Below are 22275 nucleotides of genomic sequence, written 5' to 3' on the forward strand. Positions count from 1 at the left end.
CTGGGCATGCGATCACAACACTTCCCTGAGAGGGCGCATCTACGGAGGTGGGCTGTTCACCGCCCTCTTTCTGCTGGAAAGAAAATCGACAGATGGTCGCTGATACCAATGTCTCCCGAGACCTTGTTCTATGCAAGAAGGACAGGACTACCGTGCATATGGTGTGGGCGGGCGGTGCAGTCCGACGAAGTTTTGGAGAGTGTCATCGTGACGGCGATTGCGAGGGTGGGATTTGCGGAACTAAGCTGGTGGCGGCTGGTGTGAATATAATAGCTGTATGAACAATGCCTGTAGTATTACTGTAGTGAACATGGAGGAATTTCTGAACCTGCGGGAGAGACAAGTATCGTGTGCGGTCGGGGTGGGTAACCTGATTAGTTTGTTGTTCCCTGACTTCTTCCTCCTCCCTCTGGTCTCTTCGGCTCCTGGGTTCTGTGTGTATCGGAATGGCCACAACAGCTAGTATTCCACCGTATATGCTTCCAGGAGTCACCGTTCAGCAGCCGTCCCATCTCGAAGGAGACTCGAATCTTGCTACTGAGATATTACCGGGTCCTCCTTCAATTGCCTCTGTCCAGCAGGCCGCCCAAAAACGCGACCCCAGAAAACCGTCCACTGTCTTCTCCTACTTGCCTCCGTCGGATCCAGGATCAACCTACTCTGGTATTATGCATGGTACTCTCATCGGCCAAGAGCCCCAGGACGGGCCCCGCACAAAACGTTCCAGAGTTGACAAGGGGTCAGTTTTTCTTCTGCTTTCGTCAGTCACACAGCTAACCCTTGCTTCGCCTTGTCTCCTACTCTTTCTGTTGCAATGTCCATTTTTCACGATGGTTTGCTCTTACGTGTCCCACAATCTCTCTATGCTTTACGGAAAAGAACGGCTTCTGGCCGTGCTCAACGTGCCTCTGCCCGCAATCAAAATGGAGTAATCCCTGCTGTGCCCTTGGAGAGCACCAGCTCTGCGGACGGACCCACCTTTTTCAATCCAGGTCCATCGCCTATGGAAATTGAAAGTGTAACTGGTTTGCCAGATGACGAACCCGCCCTTACACGCTCCGACTCCTCTCACAATCTCCACGATCTTCTGTCCCAGACAGCTCACGCAAGGGCCAAGCGCAAGGACAAAGGGAAAGGGAAAGAGGTGGATTCAGCTTCAGTAAAGGTGAAAGAGGAGCCCAAAAGCATCCCCTTATCATCCCCCGACCCTCCACCTTCGAACCTTGTGCGTTCCATATCTCTTGTCTTGAAAATGAGACCTCACTGCCCTGATCAGCTCAATAATCATGACCACTGCTCCTCTTGTCGCTCGCATGGTGACCTCGTATATTGCGATGGGTGTCCCCGAGCTTTCCACCTCTGGTGCGTCGACCCACCCATCGAGAACATTGAGGAAGGCGATAGTCGGTGGTTTTGTCCTGCCTGTGTGATACGTAAGGTAAGCAAAATTCGGCCCTCCGTCGCAGTCATTGGTCCCGATCTCCCTTAGCAACCACCTGCAAAACCGCCACCCTCTCTTTTGTCGCCCTTGATCCACCAGTTGAATGTATCGATTCCGATGGAATTCCAGTTACCTGAAGATATCAGGACTTACTTCAAAGATGGTGAATCGATGTGTCTCTCAATTCAGTGGCGATCTTACTCAATCTCGTTTTCAGTTGGTTCGGGTCCCAAAGGCAATTACATCAACGCGATGGAATATAAACCACCCCGCCAAAAGTAAGGCAGCGCTATGTCGTTTGTCATTTATTTTCTCAAAAAAAAATTTGACCTTCTAGCCGTCTTGGACTTCTTGAAGATCGGGATCCCTTTCGTCTCAAAGATAGAAATGGTGCCCCTGTTCTCTGTTTTCAATGTGGAATGTCTGCCCTTCCGAGCGGTCTCGCCGCCACCGCTCCTGCTACGAAGAGGATGAGGCGGTCCTCGTCGGTAAAAAGCGCAACTGAAGACCGTTGGAAGAGTATACTTTCGTGTGATTTCTGCCATCTTCACTGGCACTTAGACTGCCTCGACCCTCCTCTTCCGAGTATGCCGCCGTACAATAAAAAATGGATGTGTCCAAACCATTCGGAAAAAGTCCTAGTACGTCTGATTCTTATGGCAGCCCGTCTTAGCTAATCAGCACCCCTATTGCTTAGCCCATCAAGCGTCGTGTTCCCAAATCAAATCCTTATCCCGCCATTGAAATTAATCGACCTGGCCAATCTAACAACGGGAACGTCGACATTATCCCGTCCGAAACTACGACTCCTATTCAACAGTCAAACCGTATTGCCACGGACGAAGTTTTGATCAACGGTCGTCGGTATCGTGTTCCTGAGCGAACAATTATTCTTGATTTCTGGGGTAAACTCAATAAAGGTTATAGTCCACAACAGCAGTGAGTGTCTTTATATCACGGAATGTAGTAATATCCTGATCATTAATCAAGGGATGTGAAAGACGTTGCTTCATCCGCCATGTCATCACCACTTACATCACTCAGCTCTTTGGATGACTTTGGAGATGATCCACAACATGATTCAAACCTGAACCGAGGTGACGATGAGCTTAAAATTGCACAGGTAAATCTAAAGCAACAAGGTTCAGAGAGGACTTTTCAACTGACCATGAATTCCGCTTGGGTAGATGCTTTGCAGTTTGAAACTCAGAGAACAGCCTACATCCCCTATCAATGCTATGCCGCGTCGAAGGACTGTAGATCGCGCTGTGCAAACGACTTCTGAGATGGAATTGCCCGTCAGGACTAGGGGCAGACCACCCAATGCCGCTGCCCGCGCAAAGGTCAATCCTTCATGTTTTCCCGAAGCAAGAATCTGTCGATCTTAATTCTACGTTTAGCGTTTAGCCAAAGCTGCAACAACCAATGGATTTGTCCGGCCTCAGCCGAGCACATCTACAGATTCGACAAGTACGTTGGCAACGTCCGCATCAACTGTTACAGCGACGAGAAAGAAGAGATCGGCACAGAGCACCCAGCCAGAAACAATCACACGTGAATTGAGATCAAGAAGTAGAAATACGATAGGGGACCCATCATTGAATAGTATTACAGCCAAGGTAATTTTACTGTCATCTCGCGGCGCCATGGTGTTCATTTCGCATTCAAGGATACCACAAGAGATAACGGCACGACTACTGCTCTTCATAGTAATGACCAAAACTTGCAACCAGCAAAGAAAAGCGTTCAAGTCAAGGTGACGATTTTTCAACCTCCTCCAGTGCCAATTTTATCGAGTGTCATTAGCTTGAAGAACCAGATGACTCTTTGGCTTTAATGAATGGGTTGACTGATGCTCCAGCTACAACGGTTTCAATTAAGGTGAGGGTGAACATCGGTCATAGTCGTCACCAGAATAACTAATGTGACGCTCCAGACGCCTGCAAAGCGAAGGGGGCGACGAAGCACCACAACCAAAGAGACCGAGGAAACAAAAGTAGCACCAGCGCCGCAAAAGCGCGGTCGGAAGAGAAAAGAGCGTGATGACGATGCGCAAGATCCTACCTACCGACCGAATAATGCTGACAATCCAAAGGAGCGGAAGGTTGAGTCAGAGGAAAAAGGTAAACGCATGACTCGAAGATACAGCGCGCGCACCCCGTCGCGTCCCTGGATTGCCCCTTCCGCCCCTGTTACAACCGTGAACACACCTTCTTCTGCACCAGCGACCCCTTCCCTCAAGATCCGCCTTCCACGATTAAGTAATGTGGGATCTATCTCGATGGTCAATTCCACAGGCATAAATGCGCCAAGTAAGTCGTGACGTTGGCCGACGAGTCTGCCACGTTGTACACATACCACTCTCTCAAGGACTCCATGTGGCATTTTGACCTAGATCATATCCTTTTTAAATATTAGTTCGATGTTCCTATTGGAACATAATTGTCAGTTGGTCTACTGTACTTCGTCACTCGTAAGATGCACAGACATGTAATAAATCCTTATGAATTATGTCGAAGATTTAGAATGTAGACTCTCGTCCATAACACTGTCACGATTGACATGAGAGTCATGATAGGCAAGGTATACCATATCCGAAGAATCTTTCCCTTCAACTGGAACTTCCAGAAGTTTGTTAAGTGCGAGATTAGGAATCAAAAGCTCGGTACTATATATATACATATAGACATTTTCTCGTTTACATCATCCATGACTCTAAGGCCTCTGATTGCCATTTGTGGAACCACTGGCGTCGGAAAGTCCAACATTGCCGTTGAACTTGCTCTGCGGATTCAACAGGGAGGCTTCAAGAATGGTTGGCGTGGAGCTAAAATAATCAACGCCGATTCCATGCAGGTATACGAGGGTCTAGATGTTATCACGAACAAAATTCCGCAAGAGGAACGAATGGGTGTTGAGCATCTCTTGATGGATTTCAAGAAACCTGGTGAACAGTATGTCGTTGGTCAGTGGGTGCACGATGCTATTGGGTTGGCGAGTAATGTATCTATTGAAGACCGTGAAATGATGCTAATTCTTTGCTTTAAGATCAATAAAATCCACGAGGATGGAGAGGTACCCATAGTCGTTGGTGGAACGTCGTACTGGATCCAGCATCTCGTCTTCCCTGACCGCTTGATAAGCAAGCCTTCAACAACGTACAAGCAGTCACAAGGAACTAAAGAACTTGAAGGACTGGTTAACGATCCAGAGCTACTTCAACTTTTTCACTCTTTACCCGTGTCAGCACCTCCCGCGGGAGAAAATCTTGATGAGGCATTCAAGATGCATAGTTTACTCGCTGTGCTGGATCCGGTGACGGCAGCGCGCTGGCATTGGCGAGATACTCGAAAAGTATTGCGAAGTTTGGAAATCATTAAAGAGACCGGACGAAAAGCTAGTGACATCGTTGCCGAACAATCTTCAAGGACCGCTTTCAATAAACCAAGGTTCGTCCGTCAATGAGAATGGTTCAGTATGTTTCACGCTGTGCTTAGATTTCGCACCCTTTTCTTTTGGTTGTACGCCGAACCAAGCGTCCTTGAAAAGAGACTTTATGATCGTGTGGATACAATGCTAGCAGCACGTTCGACCCCAGGTCTGACCTGCAGATCTATCTAATTTCGTTTTCCATAGCTTGGTCTGCTGGACGAGATCCGCTCCCTCCGGAAGATAGCATCCGAATCTTTAGAAAATGATCCCCTGGCCGATGGAAAGCCCGACTACGACTATAGCTTAGGTATCTATCAAGCAATTGGTTGGCAATTCCCACTTCTGTATTATTCGTCGTAGCTGAAGCTAATTGAATAGGCTACAAGGAATTCCATGATTATCTTTCTAGACCGGAAAGTACTCAGCAAGATTTTTCTCAAGCAGTCGATAGAATGAAATTATCCACCAGACAATACGCCAAGCGGCAGATATCTTGGATTCGCAATAAACTCATTCCAGCCATTAGCGCTTCTGCAAAAGAGGGTTCCCCTCTATCGTTATATCTACTGGATGCAACTGGTCAGTCACAACCAATGGACTCGATTCTATTGTTTGAAATCAGTGCCTAGAGCTTGACAAGCAATGGGAAATTAACGTTCAAGAACCCGCTATCAATATTACCACAAGTAAGCTGGATTGAAGCACGCTACCCATGTGCTTTCTAATCCAGAATTAGCTTTCTTGGAAGGGCGCAGCCTTCCAGAAGCCAAGTCTTTGTCACTAAGAGCGCGGGAAATGCTAATTGTCCAAGAAAAAGACATTCGGTATGTAACCCAATACTCAAGCACGATCACCTGGTATTAATATCCAATGCCTACCATTTAAATCTCTCTTATGCAGACCAGCGAATGTCCTGGAAGTTAGACGAAGGGTCATATGCCCGGTCTGCACAGTTCAACCGAATCGTCCGGTCATGATCGAACAAGGGGCTGAATGGGACATCCACCAAAAGACCCGATCACACAAGCGTTTAGCCGCAAAACTACGACGTGAACTATAGGCTGTTAGGCCTTTCTTTCCCTTCCATTTTCCGATTTCTCGAAGAAGAAAGATTCTTTCAACTTAGGCTGGATAACATACAATTTACAAATCAAATTTCAACTCCAGACTTGAAACAGTCAAACGTTCTTGAGCCACATCAGTTAGCCCAATCAATCAACCAGTCCTCCCAGTCCTCCCATGAAGCATCGGCGTTATCATCTCCTGAATGACGTGGATCCAAGAGATGGTCCACCACATGAACGGCGGCATTACTAGTCACCACATCATGGACGAGAGCATGACGACCATTCACAATGACGTCGGTCTTGACTATCGACGGTTTGTGCGGCCCAGGCATTGGCAGATTGTATTCGATTTTTTTGACGCGCGTGTGAACGGTCTTGTTGAGGAGCGTTGGGAGGTGGAAGTCGCGTTTGAGGATGGTGTTCCCGTGTCCCAGGGCCTCAGCAGACTTGGCGGTGATATGGGCCGATTTATTGTACTGGTAATCTGCACGCCGCAATTGATTTCAATGTCTTTTTTGGATATAGACGTGAATCATATACCTGAGTGAACGATAGCATCGGGAACAATGTGGTACTGAAGAATCTTTTTCAAAACGCGGCCACCCACTGGCGAGAACAAAAATAGACGAAGTTTGTAAGGTAGCCGTTCAAATGCAATATTGATAGGCGCGAAGAAAGTGAGCGAGGAAGCACCACTGAACTTGCAATCATCGATGTTCTTATCCTTGCAATGAAGATGCAAATCGAGTTCATCAGTCAGGTCAACGCGCTGAATGGCTGATGTCTGAAGGATGCCTCGTCAGTGAATAGCAGATTGAACACACTAACACGCACAGCGATAGAGAAGTATTGAGGAAAAAGGAACAGAGTCTGAAACGCCGATACAGGAGGAAGTATAGGATGATTCACGATGTGAACAATTCCTTACGATGCAGATGAGACGCCAAATGTGCAAGCCAAAGGCGAGTAGCTTACCATTGGAAGTTTGAATATCAGATTCAACAATCTTGGAATAGAAATTGATACTGGTCGAGGGCGGAAATATGTTTTGTTCGAGCCTGATACGAAGACGTTCCCCTCCTCTGATACCTGGGATAGCCAGTTTGGACGAGTAGGTCGCAGTAATCCCTAGCGAATAAATACTGAGCGCCTCTGGCATACACTCATAAGCGAGGATGGCATGGATCAGGAGCTTTAATATCTTTTTGCGTCGCTCCTTCTTGTCGTCCAGCAAACCGGGTCCGTGGAGATCTTCGGCGGCAGTCATGACATCATCCCAGTGACAGCGATGAGAGACAGCAAAGGCTGCTATATCTTCTTCTTTCATATGGTCAAAAGTAGAGAGATCGCTGCAATGACCATGATGCCCATGATGCGTAAGAGCCCAATCCGGGGTTGCGAAAAAAGTCACACTGGCTGAGCGTGAACAGGAGCTCAAACAAAAGAAAGGGTGAATCGCACTTGGCATTTTTATCGTCGAAATGATACACATCACCAGCAAATTGAATTGCTTTTGTCAACTTGGAAAACCTGCCATGCGCATAAATCAAGACAACCCAACAGCCCAGGCAGAAATATGCTCTACCTCGGATCTTTGCTGATAAATCCCCAAATAGTGTCGTCGTGAGGTGTCTCCTCGGCACCGGGAAATCCTGTCACCACGCTGAGTGGATGTTGGTTGGTGTCGGGCGCAAAAGGATTGACGCGACTCCATGATCCCAGAGCGAACGAGGCAGTCGCAAGGAAGCTGCTGAAGAACAAAAGGCTAAGGAACAACATTGCGAAGCAAGGACCAGTCTATCAGGGGAATGGGCATATATATATGTATCTGTGCCTGCATAGGAGCTCCAAGAGTCTCAGAGCATGACGACATGAGTGATCAATTGCGCTCACCATCGGCAGGTCAAGGGGGGCGGCAAAAAGGGTATCACAACCGCGCAGGGCATGTTCGGTGTAGGTCGTGTCAGGGGCCCAGGCGACGCCTGATCGTCACATCAGTTTACGGTGTCTCTGGAGGGGGCGAATAACGGTGTGCAAGTTAACCAGTGATTAGCATTTTTTGAATTTCTTTGTGTAAGGTTCGACAATAGATGCTGTTAGTTTCTTCTTGTGCTTCAATCTAGAATTGGCATCTTGCACTCCTCGAGCAGGGGATCATCATTCTTCATCATCTCTTCATCATCTCTATACTTGACTGTAGCTTGCGAAGTGACAACTTGTTCTTCCTTCGATGATATGTACAGTGGAGCGGTATATATCACATTCAATGTAAACAGTGCCGCAAGATTGCGGTTCACGGATAAAATTATGGCCTCGATCTGCGAAAGTAGGTCAGCGGCTTAACGTTGCCTAAGGGTGACGAAACGCGGCAAATGGTGATGGGGCGTTTCAACTTGAATCTGCACCAGGGTTGGGTCCAGGGACTAGCTGGGTTACGCAAGTGACGTGTGACAAATGTCACGAGCGTCTAGTTGATGAGTTCGAACCTCGGGCATGGTTGAAGAATAACCACCGAATAGGAGGCGGTTGTGGCGTTTTATAATTTGATTCGCACTCAAATAAGGGGTGTAGCTTCGGCTTTGTCGCGATAGCAATGAGAGTGTGGGGGCAGCGACACGGAAAAGTGCAACAATGCACGACGTGCCATTACCGTGCATTCACGCTCACTGATGACGCGTCGACCGTCGGCATGCACTGGTGCACTCAGTGGGCGTCTTGGTAGTCTTGATGTACATTTCGGTGGCACAAGCCACTCTTGCTTGGTCCCTAGAATAATCTATATAAGCTGCCTAATAACTCATAGCTATAGATTCTTTCTTTCGAGTATATTCTTACCCTCTACTCAGTATCTAGTATTTCACTATCTCAAATTTATTTTATTTGCTCTTAGCCTCATCTCGGAACTCTTCGAAAATTTTGACAACATTCTCCCCTCGAAGTCAATCCCGCAAGAGAGTCATCATTGTATTGCATTACACAAGGCTCGGCTTACATATGGGACAGAGGAGACGTGATTAAAAAGAAGGACGAGAGCGAAGTAGGAAGAATGTATAAACACTTCATTCCACAATCTGACGGAATTTGTCCTGAATCTCGTTATATAGCGAGTCCAATGTCTGTTTGATAGGTTCCTTTCCTTGTGACGGTGACTATCCGAAGTGCTTGAGTTGAATATCAGATGTGGCAATGATCTGCTCACCTCAAATTTCATCTGCGAGAGCTTGAACATAATGTCTGCAGTGGTATCTTTGATCTTCGCAAACGTGAGGTCATGCTGAGCCACTGCTTTGAGCGCTGCATCGTGGTAAGCCACAAAATTCTTCAACATAGCGCTGGTTTTGTAGAACGGGCAGTATCGATCGTATTCACTCATGCCATTTTGTTGCAGGAAATCGTCTTTGAGCATCCTTGCAACTTCCAGAGTGATTTTATCGTTCTCCCCCAAAGCACTCTTCCCAACCAATTGGACAATCTCGGCTAAGTCCTCTTCTTTCTGAAGGATCTCTTTTGTCTTTGTTCTGAGTTCTACAAAGCCAGGTTCTTCACGTTCATAATAAGGTTCCAGAACCTTTGTATATTTCGAATATGAAAAACTCCAGTTGACCGATGGGAAGTGCTTTCGTTGTGCAAGCTTCTTGTCAAGACCCCAGAAGACTTGGACGATACCAAGGGTGGCAGCAGTAACAGGGTCAGAGAAATCACCACCGGGAGGAGAGACACTGTACAAGGTCATCAGAACCCACAAGGAAAGAAAGAGAGCTATACGTACGCCCCAACAATGGAGACAGTTCCCTGACGGAGCGGATTGCCCAAACATACAACTTTTCCAGTACGCTCGTAGAAACTTGCTAACTTTGTACTGAGGTACGCGGGATAACCGGAATCGGCAGGCATTTCTGCCAGCCGACCGGAAATTTCGCGCAAGGCCTCAGCCCAACGAGAGGTTGAATCAGCCATCATGGCAACATTGGATCCCTGATCGCGGAAGTATTCTGAAAGGGTGATACCGGTATAGATGGATGCTTCTCGTGCAGCCACAGGCATGTTGGAAGTGTTGGCTACCAAAGTAGTACGCTTCATGATCGGCTCTTGACGGTCACCAACTTCCATCGTTAGTTGAGGGAACTAAGGACCGTTAAGTACAGTAATTCAGTGAGGCCAAACAAGACGCGAACCTCCATCAATACTTCAGCCATCTGCACAAAGGTCAATCAGATGAAAAAATAATATGTTGTGCATCACACACCTCGTTACCACGCTCACCGCAACCAACGTACACAATAATATCACTGTTTGAAAATTTGGAGATAGCTTGGGAAATGACAGTCTTTCCACAGCCAAAAGCTCCTGGGATAGCGGTTGTTCCCCCTTGCACGCAACTTTTCAGTGTTCGTTAACTTGAAAATTATCATGGAGGATATGGCGAAATTCTTACGGGAAAAGGGCGTCGAGGATGCGCTGGCCTGTAAGAAGGGGATAATCTGCTGTCAGCTTTTCGGTAACAGGACGCGGAGCCCGAACAGGCCACAGCTGCATCATGCTGTGTTTAGTTGTTTTTCCTTCGAATTCGGTCTCCAAAATCACATCCTATCAAGGAGTTAGCGAGAGGAGTGTAGGTTGACGATGTGTAACCCTCACGTCGACAGTATAGCTACCCGCCTCAGCGATGTGAGTGATAGTTCCAAGCGCCTTAGGCTGCAGGATAACTTTGTGGTTGTCGACAAGGGAATTTTCGTATATACCACCAAAGATATCACCCCCAGATATATGATCGCCGACCTGGATGGAGAGTCAGCGAAGATAAAGGGTCCGATGGGTATGCGCGGGTTACTTTGAAACTGGCTGGCTTAAAGTCCCATTTAATTGTACGGCTGAGGGCATCAGTGTTAATCCCACGGGGTATATAGATTGATTTGGAGAGTTCTTGGATAGACTGATCGCGAGATGAGAACGGAAGAGCGTATGTGATCTGGATTGGTGCTTACTCTTAAGGGGCGCTGGATACCGTCGACAATATTGCCCATGAGGCCTAGATAATGGATGAGCAGGGACAGGAATAGAAGGAAAAGCCAAGTACCTGGCCCAAGTTCGACGCTGAGAGGTTTGCCGGTTCTGAGGACGGGATCGCCAACAGTTACACCGGACGTTTCCTCGTAGACCTGAATGGTAGCTTGGTCGTTTTCGATACGAATGACCTCTGACAGAAGTGAGCGAAGGGATAAGCATAGTATGGTGCTGAGCAAGACGCACCGCCAACGAGTTCGTCGTGGCCGACGCGGACAAGCTCGTACATGGCGGCACCAATCATGTTCTCTGCGACGACGACAGGACCTGATACGCCAAAGACCTGGCCAAACCTGCTTTCGCGGTCCTCATCTCTGATTTTGTTGAGATCGCGCTTTGCGTTCTGGAGAGCACCGGCCATGGTGCAGAAACGGGGACGAGGATATGCCAATTCAGGCAGTAGATTTCGGCAGATGCCGAAGAGCACGTGCGCCGTGAACGCGTCATGGTGCTCGTTGCTGCTGCTGCTGATCTCTCCTCAACGTCAACGACCATGCCCCCCAAAGCGTCAGTTTTTTGTTTGAACGCACAGTATACACTGCTGACTTCCTGTCTAGCGACTGGGAAAAATGTCTGTACCTGCCACCTCCTCCAGCCTCGCAAACTGATAATCCTTTTCAGACGAGAAACGCACGGACGACAAGACAGACGAGAAGATCGTCGGTGCGTATCTCTCTTGGAATTAGCTTTATCCAGGATCTCACTTCTCTCAGCGCTTGACGACAGTGATATCCAGATTTTAAAGACATACGTGGGTCACTCGCTACCTCGCTATCCTTTCTTTCGCTGACGCCCTGTTAGGGTCAGGGTCCGTATGCACACAAGCTGAAGGATACCGAAAAGGACATTAAAGACATCCAGAAACGCATTAATGACAAGCTGGGTGAGGGCCGCTTCTCGTCTCTGATAAACCCCTTCTCACATACTTGAAAGGTGTTAAGGAGTCCGACACCGGGCTGGCGTCACCCAACCTATGGGATCTTGCAGCAGATCGACAACGTATGAGTGAAGAACACCCACTTCAAGTCGCTCGCTGCACAAAGATCATACCTGTGGACCCAAAACTTGCAGAGGCTGCCAAGGCCGTAAACCCGCTCGGCGCTATGCAAGGACAGAAGGGGGCGGATGAGCAGGACAAGTATGTCATCAACATCAAGCAAATAGCAAAATTCGTCGTTGGTCTTGGAGATCGTGTGGCTGCAACAGATATTGAGGAGGGTATGCGTGTCGGGTAAGTATTTCTTGTGTCTTCGCCACAAGATTTGTTAAACTTCCGTAGTGTCGACCGCACAAAATACCAAATACAAATCCCGCTCCCACCCAAGATTGATGCCTCAGTTACGATGATGCAAGTTGAAGAAAAGCCAGATGTAACATACTCGGATGTTGGAGGTTGCAAAGAACAAATCGAGAAATTACGTGAGGTCGTTGAAACACCTTTATTATCGGTATGAGGTTTTGCCTTCAACTTGTTCTGTATATTTGACGCTTCTCCACCAGCCAGAACGCTTTGTAAAACTCGGCATTGATCCTCCCAAGGGAGTTTTGCTTTTTGGTCCACCAGGAACAGGCAAAACGCTCTGTGCCCGTGCTGTCGCTAATCGAACAGACGCCACCTTCATTCGTGTTATTGGTTCGGAACTGGTACAAAAATATGTTGGTGAAGGCGCTCGTATGGTTCGTGAGCTCTTTGAAATGGCACGGAGTAAAAAGGCGTGTATCATCTTTTTTGACGAAATTGACGCCATTGGTGGTGCTCGTTTCGATGATGGTGCGGGTGGTGACAATGAGGTTCAACGAACGATGCTTGAGCTCATCAACCAACTGGATGGTTTTGACCCAAGAGGGAATATCAAGGTGCTCATGGCCACGAATAGGTTTGTTTCTTTTCAGACTTCGTCAGTGTTTCTATATAAAATTTACCCTTCCAGGCCGGATACACTGGATCCTGCCCTTCTTCGGCCTGGCCGACTCGATCGACGTGTTGAATTTTCGCTTCCTGATGCTGAGGGTCGCGCACATATTTTACGTATACATGCAAGAAGGTGGGTTAAAATAATTCAAAGTCAAAGCTGAGCTTACTTTTGTTCTCAAGTATGAGTGTTGAGCGTGATATCCGTTTCGACCTTATTGCTCGATTATGTCCCAATACAACTGGTGCCGAGCTGCGGTCTGTTGCCACAGAGGCCGGTATGTTTGCGATTCGTGCAAGACGGAAGGTGGCCACCGAACGTGATTTCCTGGACGCTGTTGAAAAGGTTGTCCGACAGGGCACCAAGTTCTCTAGCACGTAAGTGATTTTCAGACTGACTATTTGACAAGATGCCTGAACTCTTTCTTTCCAGACCCCTTTACCAAGTGTATAACTAGATTGTTGCATTGTAATTCCGTCTTTTTTGGCAAGCAAACATGGGTTGTGTAATCTACAGCGTGAAACGTTCATATATAATTACATGGGTGGATGGACAGAATCTATTCCTTCGAGGGGCCTGGAATCTGCGTAGAGCTAGCCTTGAGTTTGTCGCTCACGAGTTCACTAAATTCTTCCCTCAATATAGACTCCCTTCTCTCCCTCTCTTCTCTCTGCAACTTGAGAATTCCACGTTTCTCTTCAGCACTGATGACCTGGTTCTCCTTCCTCATTCGAACGGCATTCATCCTCCTATGGCGACTTCCGCTCATCACATAACCCACATTCTCAAACTGGGCGATTTCGCCCGAGGTGAGGCCTATTTCACCACGACGAGGGATTCGGACATCGGTACCGTCTTGAAGGAAAGCGGCCATGGCACTTCCTTCGCCACGCAAAAGAGCTCCACCGTATGCCCTTTCATCAAGTTTTTTGGTCGTGGTGGCTTTGTATATCGGTTGAGGGCCCAGCTCAGAGCCCGTGTCAGAATCAGCATCATGAGTTGCAGAACGGGACCTGTCCTCGTCGGCTGCAACAGGCGGAGCGGAAGGTTCTTTGACTACCCATTCGTCTTCACTCTCATGTTGATTTGGGAGTGGACTACGACTTTGGTTGCGGAGGGATTTACTCCTGCTGCGAGGTTCACTTTCTATACGTCTTGGTAAACTCACGCTCTTGTTACGACGGTGGGTGTCGGAATCAGACTCGTCCGAATAGTGTTGTCTGTGATGACTGCGTGAACGGTGTCGACGTTTTCGGTCATAATCATGATCTCGAGGACGTTTAGACCGTTTCTTTTCTTTACGGGCTTTTCGTCGTCGTTCGTCTTCTGAGGATGAGGTGGAGTCTGTTGAAGGCGAGCGATGACGTTTTGATTTGCGACTTGACTTGTGGTGTTTTTGGTGTCTGTGTGGGCACTGTCAGTGGTTAAATTAATTAAGAAGAAAAATAAGCTTACTGTTCTTTGAAGGGAGCGCGAGGAGACGAAGGCCAAACATCTACTTGTATATTTTCCCTCTGTTCCCGTCGACTAGAAAATAAAACAGTCAATTTTCCTATTCCTATGACAAACAGCAATCACGGCACCTATCCAACCAATCTGCATTCCCCTCAAAATGTCCACCACCACCATACCGGCCACCTCCACCTCTCTCTGGATACATCCGCTGCGGAGGCGGTGGCCTTGATCTACTATAATCATCATACTCTGGACTTGCTCTCCTTCGCTCAGCAACAGCATCTTCTTCAGGCCGCAAGTCCTTGGGAATCAAGCCAAGACGAGAAGGATGAACAGCAGCCATGGAAGTGAGGTAGCAAAAACAGAGATGATCACATGACTACAGTAAAGCTATTTCTAAGATTCGGTGTTCTTCAACCCGCTGAGGTCCTTTGTGGCTCTAAAATACAATGAATGGTTGGACCCTTGGTCTACAAGACAAAAGCGCTCACTCGATCGGAAAACCAGAGATATCGATGGCATCGATTCGGGTTTCATCCCCTCCTCCATGATTAGACTCGACAAAGATCTGTTTGTACTTAAGCAAGGGGAGTACGGCACCACTGAGTAGGACCCAACATACATGCAGACTGTTGACGCTTTGAAATCTCACATATCGAAGTGCAATCGGCTGTCCATGTCGGACTTGATCCTCCTTCAGCTCAATAACCTGCGCGACCTGCGAGTCTTGGGCATTTTCCACATCCTCAAAGCCTAAAGAAGGTTTGTTGACGACGAGCTTGATGGATTTGGGTGCCTGAGAGAGATCGGAGCAGGTGATGGCGAGAGAGCGGATGCGCACGGCTTGATTGAACTATACGTACGACAAGCTGGGACGGGGAGAACGGAGAGGGGAGTTGGGGGGTTGGACATACATGAATGTTGAGCAGGAGCTGTGCATCTGCATCGCTGAAAAGGTAATTTTCAGACGAGTTTTTTGACTTTTGTTGGAGGATGCTCTTGAGGGAGTGGTTCTCTGCCTCGTTGAGACAGTTGAGCTGGGAGACGTCGAGAAACTCGAGCAGGGACGGCGGCTGTTGTTGGTCTACGCTAAGCATTGGAACATTACATAATCGTACACTCGTCCTTGGCCTCCTGCCGCGTTGGTCGTCCCAGCGCTCGCTTGTTCCCCATCCGCTTCAACTCCGTCAGCCGGTTCATCGCCTTTTTGTTCCCTTGTGCTGTGGACGGATGAGTTCAGCGTCAGTCTCGACATCCAACGCACGTACCTGCTGCTCGCATATACCACTTTTTCGCAAACTCCATGTCCTGCTTGATCCCGATCCCCACCTCGGCATAGTACCCCACCGCGTACTCGGCTTTACTTAACCCCTTGTTAGCCGCGCGCCGTGCCCACAGGTATGCCTCTGAATCACTCTGCTTCAGCACTCCCTCGCTCCCCGTAAGATACCAGCCGCTCAGTGCCAGCTCGGCTTCTGAATCGCCCTTTTCAGCCGCCTTGGTGTACCAAGCTATGGACCGCCGAGGATCCACTGGACAGCCCAGATTACCATACTCGTAGCACTGTCCGAGCTTGTATTGTGATTGAGTGTATCCCAGTTGCGCTGCCTGCGTAAAGAGGGCTTTAGCATAACCAGGATCATAGGGCACAATATTTGAATTAGGCTGTTCGTGCAGAACACCCAGCTCATGCAGTGCGTGAGGGTTGTCTTCATCGGCCTGTTCAGCGGCGCGTTTGAGCCATGTAATAGCCTCGCGCGGATTTCTTGGCTGTTCGAGAGATCCTTGAAGAAGAATCATGCCCAGCTTGAACATGGCTGGAGTGTCACCTAGCGAAGCCGCCTTGCGATAAAATGCTGCAGCCCTGGCAGGCTCCTTTCTCGTCCCAGCTCCGATTTCATTGCACACGGCCACGCGATACGAAGCGGGCGCGTGGTTCTGTTTGGCGGCCTGGAGATAGAGGTGGTATGCCCGTTCATGGTCGACCTGAAGACCCAACGCGCCCGTTCCATGGCAATTTGCCAGAAAGAACTGGGCTTCGTGATATGCCTCACCCTGAGTAGCCAGCCGTTTGACAACCTTGAGAGCCTCTTGGATGAGAATCTCACTGTACTTTCTCGCGGCCCTCTGGTCCTGAGCGGCGGCACGGATATGCTTTGCTGCATCTATGAGATACTTGGCATACGCGAAATGTGCCTCTGGATCGGGGTCCCCCTTTATCCGTTGCCTGTACTGGTCAATGTAGTCTTTTGTGTACGGGGGAGTTGTGAGATCGATTGCTCGGCTCTTGGTGGAGGAGAGGGCGACGGATTTAAAGGTCGTTGAACGTTCCAGAGAAGGCCGTGATTCGATTTCGGAAGGTGGGTAGAGGGAGGGAGGAGGGAAGGAGTCATAAGAACCGGCGTAAGAGGAGGGAGAGGGGCTGAAGGAGTGGCCCATGGGAGGGTGGGGAGAGTACGCTAGGGGAGGAGGGGGAGGACCAGGTGGAGGAGGAGGAGGGGCCATGCCGAGGACATCAGAGGCAGCAGCATAGAGGGGGTTGTAGCCGTGAAACTCGGGAAGAGTGGCAGCATGGCGTGGAGGAGGGTGGTGAGCGAGGGAAGAGGCAGCTCTGGACGGAGGCTCGTGCAAGGAAAGAGAGTCGAGCGTAGGCACAGAGTGGTTGGCGTGGTGGACGTTCATTGTCAAGCGTGTGTGAATCTAATTCTACCAAGTCCACTTCTCTACACTACGCTCAATCCGTTGCCGCTCAACACCCCCTCCCACTCGTCGCACCTTTACCACCACCGTCTTCTGTGTGCTCACCTGTGCCTCTTCGCCCTCCGCCGTCGTCCCCTCTGTTCCCACCCACACATCACTCCAGCCCTCCTCACCCCCAGGGCGCACTCCCACCCGACACTCACTCACCGCCTCTTCCACTCTCTCTTCAATCCGGTCCCATACACGCGGTTTAAAATTCCTAAACCTCATCAACCCTTCCTCCGACCCCTCCTCTTCCACCCGCCGTCTCTTCACCCCATTCACATGCCCATTCGCTCTCCGTGTGCTATCATCGTCACTGGCAGACCCACTCGCCAGTCGTAGCCGCCACCGAAGCTCTCTCGCCACCGCAGGCCCATCTTTCACTCGGTCAGTAGGTATCTGCTCTCTAGCCTCCTTTTTCGCCGTTTCCCCACCATGCTCCAATACCCGAGCTTCGGACACAAGAAAATCCGCAAGCGCCGTTAGCGACCCAAGCAGTCGTGGTGAAAACTCGTGCTCTCCATTGGACCGCACGTCCCGAAGGTACTTTTCTCCCACATACCAACACAACCTACATCACCATCAACAACGTACTAACGGAAAAAAAACAATAACGTACTTGGCAAAATGCGGAAATCGGAATTTCTTGGGTACAGACGTCGCTATTTCAATATTACGCACCCGGACCTCTGGTTGATTGCCCAATAAGCTTTCCAAACCAACGATAAAAAGCCAACTTACGCGTTGGAACACTATAAGAATGCAGAAAATTCCCTCCAAACACGATCGTGTCAACCGGAGTGTACTGCTTTCGAGTGAGTACGATACTGCAAACTATTCGCGGAACACATACGACGGCGTGTATCCAGCCAGAAGGAATTATCATAGTGTTTCCTTCCACAAGTTCTACTTTAAATACCTCATCTACCATGTCTCCGAGCCACGATTGATATTGCAATTCAGTGCCCGACCACCGCTCATAAGCAGCTAGGTTGGCAGGCGTCGGTCGGATAAAGTAGAAAACCTGAACAACCAATGTGGTAATGCGAATAATGAAAGAAAATCCTTAACTCACCTTGGAACCGTGCAAGATGTGGTAATAAACCGAAGAACCAGCAAAGTCAACGTGCCAGTCCTGATGGTAAAGAGTCAGAACCGGATATCGAATGTTTCAAAAAGGACGCACCGTCCACGCATTGGCAACCCCCATAAGACAGTACAATTGAACCTTGGGATAAACATTCCCCTTGCCTTTACGAGAACTCGGCCAAAAGTTTTCAACCCAGTCCAGTTCCCGCACAATTCGAGGAGGCACAATCATGTCGGCTAATTTAGTAGACGATATTTCCAATGATATGACGTTGAGGATCTTGTCCCGTTTCTCCGGTTCCAATCCTACATATTCTGCCCATTTTTCCAGTGTCCATCCCGGTGACGTGGATTGAGTAGCAACATCTAACGCGTCGTTGAGGAAAAAAAAGACTGAATGAGAAAACTGGGCAACGCACCAATGACTTCTACAGCTACATCCTTACCAACGAGTTCGGCAATTTCATTCACGGTGAGATCACTCGACGGCATCTTTATCTCCAACCCCTCTGGTTTTTCAATGACGATAGGTTCACGCATAGCCATCTCATCTTCATCCAACCACGACAACCGAAGGTCACCTCCATACATTCGCCTAAAAGGATCTCCATCCGTTCGTTTCTCTTGCAGAATCCTCAACCACCGCGCAGGATCGAAACTGATACCAGAATCCAAACTCGCATAATCGCGTTGTGTCTTGATACGAGAGGATTTACGGGCTGGAGCTTTACGGGTGATAGTCCTTGAAGGCTTTTCTTCGATGCATTTCTGACAGAACCTAGTGACGAATTTCAGCGGTATGTTCGAAGGAGCACAACTAGAGCAGGCGCACCATTTGTCTATGCTATCAATGTCCTCGCCTTGACCAACACAGCGCCAATGATACCATGTTTTACAGGCGTCGCATCTGATCCAACGCTCCTTTTCCAGCGCATTGAGAACGTGGGTTTGACCCTCCACACAGGCAGGACAAGACTCGTCTCTCAGCTGCGAGGTCGAGTTGCTGCGTTCTGGAGTATTCGACCGACTCATCGACGACGGGATGGGCGAGGTCTGGCTGGGTTCATGTGTCTCTTCGTTCTTTGCTCCTTGTCGCTTTGCGCGAGCCATCTCAGCTTTTCAGACTCGCGGAGAACAAACACACGACACATTCACTCCCAGTCACATGTTTACTGTGGGAATTCTATCTACAAGTAGCTACACCGTCATTTGTTGCTCAATTCTGCCACTCCTGGCAGCGTCTGCAACACAAGTCAGCAAACACCCAACACTCCCAGCGCCAGTCCACACTCACCTTGCCCTCCAGCAGCTCCAGACTCGCACCCCCACCAGTGCTGACGTGGCTCAGCTTCTCTTCCGCGTCATGATTCGCAACTACCGTAGCTGTATCACCCCCACCAACTATAACAGTAGCTCCCTTTTGTACCGCCTCTACTGTGGCATCCAAAAGCACCTTTGATCCCTTGGCAAACGCCGGAAACTCGAACACTCCGGGAGGACTCCAGAATACGTCAGTACATGATATAGAGCATCACATGAGTACACACCCGTTCCAGAGAATCGTCTTGGCTTTCAGGACCGCTTGACGGAAGAGCTCATTAGACTTTGGACCAACGTCGAGACCCATCCAACCATCCGGAACGCCTTCGTCATCCGTGACTATCTTGTGCTAAATTATGAACCTGTGAGATATATTCTTTCAGAAGCGGGTCAAAAAGCCTGACGTTGGCGTTTGCATCAAACTTGTCTCCGACAACATAATCGACGGGAAACACAATTTCGACATTGTTCTTCTTGGCCTTTTCGACGATCCCGGCCACTTTTTCAGACCCTGGTTTGTCAAAGAGAGAGTTGCCAATCTGCAGTCATGACGTCACCTCTGAAGCCATCACATATTGATGTCACTTCTTACCGCAACATTTTGCAGTGTCTTCTTGAAAGTGAATGCCATACCACCTCCGATGACGAGACAGTTGACCTATGATGACGATGAATCGATCGATTCTCTCCGCAAGCACGGTCCTACCTTGTCGAGCATGTTTTCAATCAGCTGGATCTTGTCAGACACTTTGGCACCACCAAGGATAGCAAGGAAGGGTCGTTCGGGGTTTTCCAGTGCCTTTGCAAAGTAGTCTAGTTCCTTCTTGACCAAAAACCCAGAAGCCCTCTGAGGAAGCTTGATGCCAACCATGCTAGAGTGAGCGCGATGAGCCGTGCCAAAGGCATCGTTCACATAAACATCGCCGAGCCTGGTGAGCTGCTCGCGGAACTGGGTGACCTTGGAAGGATCAGCTTTGATTTTTTTTCCTTCCTCGTTCTTGGCAGAGCCTTCTTCCTCGATGTGGAAGCGAAGGTTCTCGAGCAGAACGACAGCACCCTCGGGTGCCTCCAGGACTGCCTTTTCGATGTCAGGGCCGACGCAGTCATGCAAGAAGAAGACCGGTTTCTTCAAGAGCTTTTCCAGCTCTGAGGCCACAGGTTTGAGTGAGTATTTGGAGATCGCCTTGCCATCGGGCCTGCCGAGATGCGACATTAAGATGACCTTGGAGGCGCCTAGAGATGTGCGAGTGAGTTGAGGATAAGGGGTAAAAAATTATGCTGACCATTGTCGAGGGCATATTTGATAGTGGGGAGGGCGGCATTGATACGCTGTAGAAAGGGTCAAGGCGGGATAAAACGGGTGTAGTAGGGAGAATCGACATACGGCAGGGTTGGTTATCTTTCCGTCTTGGATGGGGACGTTGAAGTCGACGCGGATAAGGACACGCTTGCCGGTGAGGGCGAGGTCAGTGATGGAGAGTTTGTTGGAGAGAGACATGGCTGCAGTATAAGCCAGTATGAGCCCAGTATATATAGCAGATAAGATATCTTTCTAGTCCAGTCACAGTCACACCCGTCTCCAGCCTCCACCGCCCCGCGTCCAGCCCCAGGATGACGGATTTTCTGCAGACCACAAGTGCAGACCACCTGCATGCGCATTTCCCAGATACCCCCAGCCAGCGCTGCCCGGGCGGCATTAGTCTATCGTCAAGTCTCGCGCAAAGATTGATCTAGGCGTCGACCCCACTGTCACATGCGTCACTCGTGCTCTGTTCCCTCCCATGTCCAGTATACCCCCAACAAACTCTCTCGGCCTCGACTTTGACGCCCCTCAGCCAGCACCCGAGCCAGCACCCGAGCCCCAACCCCCACCCCCACCCCCCGAATCTCCTGCCCAGGACCAGCCCATTCGAGAAAAGAAAAAGCCTTATGTCAATCCAGACCGCGTCAAGACAGGTGGTCCTCAACGCGTATGTCAGACACGGGCTCGCCTGGTTCTCAAGACTAAATCTTCGTTCTAGGAAAAATTGACAGATGAGGAACTGACAGAGCGAATGGCACGCATGAGGGAGCAGAACGAAAAGATCAAACAGCGTCGACTGGTCCGTCTTCCGTCTACTCACGTCTTCCACCGAGTCCAATCTTCGCCCAGGATGTCGCGGCGGACGAGGCTGCTTTCAAACAGGCACAAGAATCTGAACGTCAAAAGATGGAAAGGACAAAGAAGATCCAGGACAACGTAGACAAATCTCGTGAGCAGAATATCAAGAGAAAGATGGACAAGATGCAGAATCGAGAGTGGGATTCTGGCAAACCTTCTTGGAAGAATCAACCCAGGAAAAATTCCGAGACCACCAACGCACCGGCGGCTGGTGAGGAATCCCAATCTCCAGTTCTGTCCAGTCCGCGCAGTCCTACTGCCCCTCAGCAATCGGGATCAGGCTCAGGGAATTGGGTCAGAGGCGGCAGAGGAAGAGGGCGCGGGAGGGGCAGAGGTGGAAGAGGCAACACGAGTGCGCGCGGCGGGCCGACCAGCACTCCCCAAGAAGAGACAACTCAACCTCAACCGCCTCCGGGACAGGAAATCGAAGAGAAGAAAGAGCCTGAAACGGGGCATTCTCCAGCTCCGTCATAGCCTATTGATTTGATTTACTGTATGTATGATGTACATGACATATGGATTTTGTGGTATGCATCTGATAGGGGCGCTTTTGTGTGGTCCTGCTTGGCGTCCATCTTCCTCAGTAAGATA

The 22275-nt window shown here is 49.3% G+C and overlaps 9 protein-coding genes across 9 annotated transcripts; 4 read left to right on the top strand and 5 right to left on the bottom strand.

Moving 5' to 3' along the window:
* The first annotated feature begins 417 nt into the window (after positions 1-417).
* Positions 418-3895, top strand: AGABI2DRAFT_183411 (hypothetical protein). Its single transcript, XM_006458259.1, has 13 exons — positions 418-739; positions 880-1225; positions 1277-1438; positions 1490-1604; positions 1659-1719; positions 1779-2082; positions 2139-2380; positions 2432-2564; positions 2629-2784; positions 2842-3060; positions 3111-3197; positions 3248-3322; positions 3378-3895. Exons 1-13 carry the CDS (start codon positions 447-449, stop codon positions 3762-3764), a joined length of 2580 nt encoding a protein of 859 aa, XP_006458322.1. The 5' UTR covers positions 418-446; the 3' UTR covers positions 3765-3895.
* A 255-nt stretch (positions 3896-4150) lies between these two features.
* AGABI2DRAFT_183412 (hypothetical protein) lies at positions 4151-5573 on the top strand (the record flags this gene model as incomplete). The annotated part of the gene is made up of 6 exons (XM_006458260.1): positions 4151-4444; positions 4490-4890; positions 4939-5023; positions 5078-5198; positions 5252-5452; positions 5503-5573. The coding sequence occupies 6 exons, from the start codon at positions 4151-4153 to the stop codon at positions 5571-5573; spliced, it is 1173 nt and encodes a 390-aa protein (XP_006458323.1).
* Positions 5574-5919: 346 nt separating this feature from the next.
* Positions 5920-7878, bottom strand: AGABI2DRAFT_216837 (hypothetical protein). The gene is made up of 7 exons (XM_006458261.1): positions 7834-7878; positions 7526-7785; positions 7402-7470; positions 6916-7352; positions 6775-6863; positions 6481-6724; positions 5920-6424 (listed from the first exon to the last, which is right to left on the bottom strand). The coding sequence occupies exons 2-7, from the start codon at positions 7717-7719 to the stop codon at positions 6072-6074; spliced, it is 1386 nt and encodes a 461-aa protein (XP_006458324.1). The 5' UTR covers positions 7720-7785; positions 7834-7878; the 3' UTR covers positions 5920-6071.
* A 1002-nt stretch (positions 7879-8880) lies between these two features.
* Positions 8881-11365, bottom strand: AGABI2DRAFT_216840 (hypothetical protein; the record flags this gene model as incomplete). Its single annotated transcript, XM_006458262.1, has 11 exons — positions 8881-9089; positions 9140-9659; positions 9710-10065; positions 10116-10136; positions 10187-10319; positions 10376-10527; positions 10579-10719; positions 10772-10873; positions 10926-10969; positions 11018-11137; positions 11191-11365. 11 exons carry the CDS (start codon positions 11363-11365, stop codon positions 9000-9002), a joined length of 1854 nt encoding a protein of 617 aa, XP_006458325.1. The 3' UTR covers positions 8881-8999.
* Positions 11366-11478: 113 nt separating this feature from the next.
* On the top strand, positions 11479-14246 carry AGABI2DRAFT_134112 (hypothetical protein). Its single transcript, XM_006458263.1, has 11 exons — positions 11479-11511; positions 11562-11575; positions 11626-11667; positions 11718-11755; positions 11806-11887; positions 11938-12235; positions 12284-12452; positions 12505-12881; positions 12936-13049; positions 13100-13294; positions 13350-14246. Exons 1-11 carry the CDS (start codon positions 11498-11500, stop codon positions 13372-13374), a joined length of 1368 nt encoding a protein of 455 aa, XP_006458326.1. The 5' UTR covers positions 11479-11497; the 3' UTR covers positions 13375-14246.
* Positions 14247-14768: 522 nt separating this feature from the next.
* Positions 14769-17054, bottom strand: AGABI2DRAFT_115338 (hypothetical protein; the record flags this gene model as incomplete). The annotated part of the gene is made up of 6 exons (XM_006458264.1): positions 14769-14811; positions 14864-14940; positions 14995-15225; positions 15287-15456; positions 15491-15592; positions 15641-17054. 6 exons carry the CDS (start codon positions 17052-17054, stop codon positions 14769-14771), a joined length of 2037 nt encoding a protein of 678 aa, XP_006458327.1.
* On the bottom strand, positions 17037-19311 carry AGABI2DRAFT_183418 (hypothetical protein). The gene is made up of 8 exons (XM_006458265.1): positions 19036-19311; positions 18623-18981; positions 18301-18569; positions 18190-18249; positions 17968-18138; positions 17856-17919; positions 17734-17803; positions 17037-17685 (listed from the first exon to the last, which is right to left on the bottom strand). Exons 1-8 carry the CDS (start codon positions 19233-19235, stop codon positions 17079-17081), a joined length of 1800 nt encoding a protein of 599 aa, XP_006458328.1. The 5' UTR covers positions 19236-19311; the 3' UTR covers positions 17037-17078.
* On the bottom strand, positions 19295-21042 carry AGABI2DRAFT_190666 (phosphoglycerate kinase). The gene is made up of 8 exons (XM_006458266.1): positions 20908-21042; positions 20807-20852; positions 20230-20756; positions 20116-20181; positions 19928-20062; positions 19751-19872; positions 19498-19702; positions 19295-19444 (listed from the first exon to the last, which is right to left on the bottom strand). The coding sequence occupies exons 1-8, from the start codon at positions 21019-21021 to the stop codon at positions 19409-19411; spliced, it is 1251 nt and encodes a 416-aa protein (XP_006458329.1). The 5' UTR covers positions 21022-21042; the 3' UTR covers positions 19295-19408.
* A 71-nt stretch (positions 21043-21113) lies between these two features.
* AGABI2DRAFT_190668 (hypothetical protein) lies at positions 21114-22254 on the top strand. Its single transcript, XM_006458267.1, has 3 exons — positions 21114-21493; positions 21545-21625; positions 21676-22254. Exons 1-3 carry the CDS (start codon positions 21305-21307, stop codon positions 22156-22158), a joined length of 753 nt encoding a protein of 250 aa, XP_006458330.1. The 5' UTR covers positions 21114-21304; the 3' UTR covers positions 22159-22254.
* Positions 22255-22275: the final 21 nt, after the last annotated feature.

Source organism: Agaricus bisporus, assembly GCF_000300575.1.
Source record: "Agaricus bisporus var. bisporus H97 unplaced genomic scaffold AGABI2scaffold_2, whole genome shotgun sequence".
NCBI classification, from domain to species: Eukaryota; Fungi; Basidiomycota; class Agaricomycetes; order Agaricales; family Agaricaceae; genus Agaricus; species Agaricus bisporus.